Here is a 6,000-nt window from a genome sequence, read left to right on the forward strand (position 1 = left end):
TCTGAGTATCTGATCAACATGAGACACTCATTTCAATTAGGAGATAAGATTCATTCAAAAGTGAAAAAAAATTGTTTCTGTGCATTTTTATGCAGCTGTTGCAGACAACTGGACAATTTCTTATAAGATATTTTAAAATACCGAAAGCAGTATGAAGACTAACATTGTTTTCATGAGCCACATGAAATATAGCATGCTCAAAGCATTTTACTGCCACCTCATAACATCGTACCTACAGTACGAAGACAGTCACAGAGCCAAAAAGTGTATCCTCTAGTATGTTGAAACTACCCCCAAAATCATGTTAGATCATGTTTATATATATGTGCATGTGTGTATATATAATGTTATCAATGTATGTGTATATATATATAAATATATATATTCATATTTAACACAATAAGACTGTCAAGATGTGTTTGCAAATTTAAGTTGTTAAAAGGCTTTTTCTGTCTTATAGCCAGCATGAAGACTTTGCTAAGAACTTGGAGTACAAATATTCTTCGAAGATTTTTCACTATAAAGTAACAAAAACAAATTAAGCAGCTTCTAGCTGTGCACCCTTGGACAAGTTACCTAACATCAGTGTTTTCATTTGAATCTGGGATAGCGAGAGTGCCCGATTCATAAGACTTTTGTTGATATACGTAAAGTGCTAAGAAGAGTGTCTGACACATAAAAGACACTTGAGAAATCTTAGCTATAATTGTTGTTATTCTTACTACTATTTTATTGGGTGTCCTTGATACGTGAAAATCACCAGATCTTAAACAAGGAAGTATCTCTTTTTAAAAGATCCCAAATACAATACAGGTTGGGTAAATAAACCAATCGTTGTGCATTTCTAACTGCAACCTCATATTTTAGAATATTTTAAGCAGTAATAACCAAAAAAACAAGGTAGTGTAAGGATTGGTTAACTTCCTGGTTACAAAGAATGAGTTTAGCAACTTAAAATATCACAGAGCCAAAATAAAATAAAATAAAATAAAATATCACAGAGCCAACAAACTTAAGTGGAGCTTAAGATGGGTTAGAAATGTCCAGTAAACAGAAAGAATATAGTGTCCCCAGTTTTGTTTTTAAATACACCTGCTACTAGTGAATTCAGTTTCTGGGGCTGAAAACAACATACTAATAAATGTCTTTTGCAGACCTTCTCACTTGGTGGAACATATTCTCTTTCTCCATTTGAATTGTAATATCTTTGGAGAGCCAAAGAAATAACTTCAGTCAGGAAGAATATAAAACTTTTACAATAACAAATTACAAAAGAGAATAAAATTATGAACCAAACTGTTAAATGCATCATTCTGCCTGGATAAGTGCATTGAGTGGACAGAATAACCCAACACTATTACAAGATAAGCTGAAGCTGGTGGATTAGCAGCTCCTTGGGACCCAAGATATTCCTAGGAACATTACTCCTTCTAAATCCCCCCAATTTCTTTTGCCCTCTTGGGGAAGTTCTTCAGCCGAAGGCCCTTTTGAGAATTTAATCCACTTCCCCTTTGCAGTTGCCACTTCCACCAGATGCTTCTCTCATTACCTTACTGTTCAGGCAGAAAAGGCCAACCCCAGGTTATTCTAATGATAGCAAACACCTCATAAAGAAATCTGCCAAATTTACTTTTCCATTGAACATCATTTTTACAGCTTTTCATGAGCCCATGAGGAAAGAAAGCATCATGTATAAAATATGACTTCCAGAAATCTTGAAGATATTAAGAATGATGCCTACAGTGTTAGACTGGTGGGATATACCATAGTCTATAGAATGGGAGTCTCTTCAGTTTCCCCAAAGGAATCCTATCAGTCTGTCATTGTACCTGTTGGCCCACAGGAGTTGACATTTTCAGAAATGTCCCAAATTTAAAAGAACTGCTAGCTCTGGGGTGTATACGTTTCCACTCCTGGTTGGGCATTTGTGTGCAAGGATCACCTTGCTTTAGTCTATGACACCCGGGCAGAGAGAAAGCTTGGTATAATTAATCAAGAGTTTGGAATGTATGAACTTGGGCTAGTTTCCTAATCTCTCTGTGCCTCAGTTTTTGCATCTGTCAAGGGGGCATATTAACAGTATAGAACCTCATTAAATCAGTGAAATTCTGTAAAGCACTTAACGCAGTAGCACATAGTAAGCACTATGGAAATAGGTGAATTCTTCTCTCCTTAACAGTAAAACTTTTCACAAAAATTACATAAAATGTAAAAAAAAAGGAATTAGCTGGGGCAGTAATTGTAAAGCCCTTTGGGAACAATGAATAATACTTATCTGGACATTGCAGAGTAAAGAGTTTTAGAGAGGCTGGTTTGAGGAAGAGATTTTAGGAGCCAGAAAATTCCCACTGCTTCCTGGGAAAATCCTTTGTGGATTTTCTTCTTTTCTTCTACCCATGCTCCAAGTTGACAGTTGTTAACACCCTTAGACTCAAGGAAAAACGTCTTCCAAGACAGCCCCAGGAAATCCCTACCTGAGCAATCCTTCATTCGGAAGCTGTAACTGACCTTGTGTCTGAAGCCCATTATCCTCTCCCCAAAGGCGGACCCCCCCCCGCCCCCCCCCCCCCGCCCCGTCCCGCCTTGGAGCTGAACGGATCATCAGAATCCCATTCCTTAAAGCGACCCTCAACAGGAGCAGAACGCTGGAAGTCTTTATGTTTAAAAGCCCCAGGTGACCCGGGCCCCAAGTACGACAGGTGGCTTGATTCCGCGCCCTCCGCAAGGCTGGGGAGGGACAAGGGAGGCATGTGGACCGCGTGGGCAGACAGAGCGTGTCTGGCCATTCTCCTCGGGAAATTATTTCCTGACCTTTGGCGTTGCTTTCCCAAGGGGCGGACTCACAAGGTTCTTCCTCTCCAACCCAGTTTGGGGATATTACCCTATAGTTAACAGTCTCCTACCCTATCGTTCCCCTGCCCCCCCCAGATTAACATTACTTAGACTCTGAAGGGCAACCAAAGACTGGCAGCACCCCAAAGCAAACACGCATACATAACTCCACACTTCCTCCGCGCATCCCAAGCCTCGCACCCCCGGGTACCTGACAGACCTGAAGGAGAGCGTCTGCCAGACCTCAGTGCAGGGTTCAGCCTTCAGGCACGCAACCCCGCTCCGCCTCTGCCTAAAACAGGTTGCCCCCGCCAGGCTGCTGCCCAAACAGTTGCTCTTTGGCGGGGCGGGGGACCCGCCTCCTCGCATCCAGCGGGTGCTAGCGCAGCATCCCACCACCCGCGGCCCCGCAGCCACGCGCGCCCCTCTCTGGCGGCGCACTCACCTGCAGCTGGGTCCGGCTGGCGTTGCCCGCGGCCGCGTCTGGCCCGTCGGCGGCTCCCGAACCGCGCAGCACCGTGATGTGCAGCGTGAGCAGCAGCAGCCCCAGCAGCAGCAGCAGCTCCGCCGCCAGGCGCACCATCCTCTTGAGACGCGCGGCTTTAGGACCCGGCGCGGCGGGCGGCGGCGGCGGTGGCGCCGGGGGAGGAGGAGTTGGAGCCCGGGAGCCCGGCAGCGCGGCTCCCGCCTCGGGCCCCGCCGGGGCCCCGCTCCCCGGGCCCACGGGGCTGGCGCTGGGCTCAGCGGGGCGCGCCGGGCCGGGGGAGCAGGAGCTGCCGCCGCCACCGCCGCCGCCGCCGCCGCCGCCGCCGCACCACGGCGGAGCCACGGCGGGGCCGGGGACGTCCAAGCCGGCTGCGGAGCAAACCCCGGCGCTCCCCGGCGGCGGCGGCGGCGGCGGCGGGGACGGGGGGCAGCCCGGGACTCGGGCCGGGCCAGGGACCACCCTGCGGGCAGGGGGCAGCGGGGGCGGCGGCGGGACGGGCGCAGCCGAGCCCCCGAGCGCACATGGGCGCCCCAGATGTGGCCGCGGCGCCGCAGCTGGAGCGGGAGCCGCAGCCAGAGGAGCGCAGGGAGGAGGAGGAGGAGGAGAAGGAGGAGGAGGAGGAGAATGAGGAGGAGGGCTTCAGTGGCGGCCCGGAGTTACCTCCACGCTTGGCTCCCCCGCCCTTGCCGCCCGGAGCCACTCACCCGACGAGCCACCTCCCCTCCTCCCAGCGCTCCTTCGGGCCGCGGGCCGCGCCGCCCCGCCGCCGAGTCCTAGGGTGAGCCGGCTCCAGATGGGGGCCCCGGGTACACAGGGGCTGTCACTGTTTGGAGGTGACCCGGGCGCCCCTCCGGGATCGGCGTCGGCCTCCGGGCTGCGCCAAGTGCGCACACTGCTGCCGAGGTCGCTGTACAGGGCGAGGGCAGACCTTGTGCGTACTGAGGCTCGGGGCTGTGGGTGGGTGGGGTGCCTGGGCGAGTTTAGAAACCTTTATTGACAAAGTGGAGTTGGGAGTTGTGGTGGTGGAGAACCGAGAGGGCGCAGGACAAGCCAGGTGTCTGTCTGCGACTGTGCGCCCCTTGCCGAAGAAGCTGCCGTGCGCGTGTACCAGGGGAATGATAAAGTGTCGTTCCAGAAGGGTCTTGACACTTGCTCCTGGACGGTGGGCCGCAACTCCCTGCGCAGCGCTGCTCACGCGCCCGCGGCGCGGGGTAGAGCCTGGGAAGTGAGGCGAGTCGGGTTCGCTAGGTGTGGGTCCGGTCGAGCGCGCAGGTGGCGCGGCGGGAAGCTTCTGGGCAGGGAGCCCGCGGCTCAGGCGCGCAGGACGTTGGTGGGGCACTGGGGTTTCAAGCAGCGCAGACAGTCGCGGGTCGAGGGGCTCATCCCGGAGGCGCTGCGCCCGGAGGTGACCTAGGGGCTGCCGTCGCACAGCCGCCGCTCCTGGGCCACCGCCTCATGACCGCGCTGCAGCCTCGGGCTCCCGCGCGCCGCTCATGCCTTGCTGGGGGCCTTGGGCGAGTGGAAGGGCTCCCGGGTCGAGCGGAGGGCGCGGAGTCCTGGCCTCGGATGCGAGAGCGAACTGGGTCCGGTAGCAGGCTCTGATAACCGCAGTGGCCGCGCGCGTTTCCCTCCCTTTTGATCTTGCTCTGGCTCCCGCCTTCCCGAGTGGCTCAGAGTGGCGAGCGTGCTGTATGGCTGGGGCCTTTTATACTGCGCTGCCTCCGCCTCCTACCGGGTTTCCTCCTTCCCTCCTTCCCTGTGCCCGCCCAGCCGGTCCCTCCCAGCGTGCGGAGCCCCCAGCCTAGGCGTTCGCACAAGTCCATTTCGCAAATTTCCAAGCCTACCTCGCCTCTGGGACTCCGGTGCCCTGGGCTGATCCTCCCGATTCTCCTTTGGTGACCAAAATTAAATAAACTTTTTCCGCCTGCACACCCCCAGCCCCGTTTCTGCCTTTCTGTCGGTCCTACAAACTGAAGATTCTAAAGTCAACTACCTTCCGACTTCACATCTTTGCGCAAGGGACGTTAGCCGAGTCTTACCCAAATTAAGACAAGAAACCCTTCATCAGTCCGAAAGTTCCTCAGGTCACCGTGGCATTTTGCAGAATTTAAATAGCTGTGGTTAAGATAGGGTGTAATGGTTGCGTTTTAATTTGTGTCCGGAGAAGGAAGGGCTAAGCTTGTTGCCGCTCTAGAGATGCTGTGAGCATTTTCAAAATTCTAACCAGCCCTAGCATTTTATTAATGAATTGGCAGCTGTTTATAAAGCACTCGGTATCTTTTCCTTTTCAGTAATTTGGGGAGGGATTGCAGGGAGAGAAAGGGGAGATGTTTGGAGGGAATGCTTGCTTTGAATTTTCAGGCGGTCGGTCCTGTCAGGCATCTCCTTGCAATCTCCAGGCTCTAAAATGCCAAATAATTGCCAACAGGAGCGCTAAGGGAGAATTTGAAACAATAGACCGTCAGCAGTTCAGATGGGACATCAAAGAGGGGATCCCAGCAGTTTTCAGACCCCACAAGGATCCTCCTGTGTGTTTTCTAATTAGAGTCACTTCGAAAGGGGAGGAGGGCAGGAGAATCAGCACAATAATGAAATATATAAATTAAGATGGCAAACTAGAATCCCAAAGGCAGAGAGAGTTTAAGCCTGGCTCTAAGCCCCAGTTGTGCCAGATTATGATG

General features: G+C 52.4%; 1 protein-coding gene across 2 annotated transcripts in view; it reads right to left on the reverse strand.

The window, feature by feature from the left end:
* The window catches only part of ISM1 (isthmin 1), a 72,670-nt gene extending 69,028 nt beyond the window's left edge, over window positions 1-3,642 (reverse strand). The window contains exon 1 of one of the 2 annotated variants that reach the window (XM_054510007.2): window positions 3,278-3,642. In XM_054510007.2, coding sequence (XP_054365982.1) covers window positions 3,278-3,415 — 138 coding nt within the window. In that variant the 5' untranslated portion in view covers window positions 3,416-3,642. The remainder of the gene's footprint in view (window positions 1-3,277) is intronic. The other variant, XM_045885392.3, reaches the window with a different exon arrangement.
* Between the last annotated feature and the right edge of the window lie 2,358 nt (window positions 3,643-6,000).

The sequence above is a fragment of the Mirounga angustirostris genome, unplaced genomic scaffold, assembly GCF_029215605.1.
Source record: "Mirounga angustirostris isolate CCGP_5_RB_7025 unplaced genomic scaffold, mMirAng1.0.hap1 SCAF_10, whole genome shotgun sequence".
In the NCBI taxonomy this organism is placed as follows: domain Eukaryota; kingdom Metazoa; phylum Chordata; class Mammalia; order Carnivora; family Phocidae; genus Mirounga; species Mirounga angustirostris.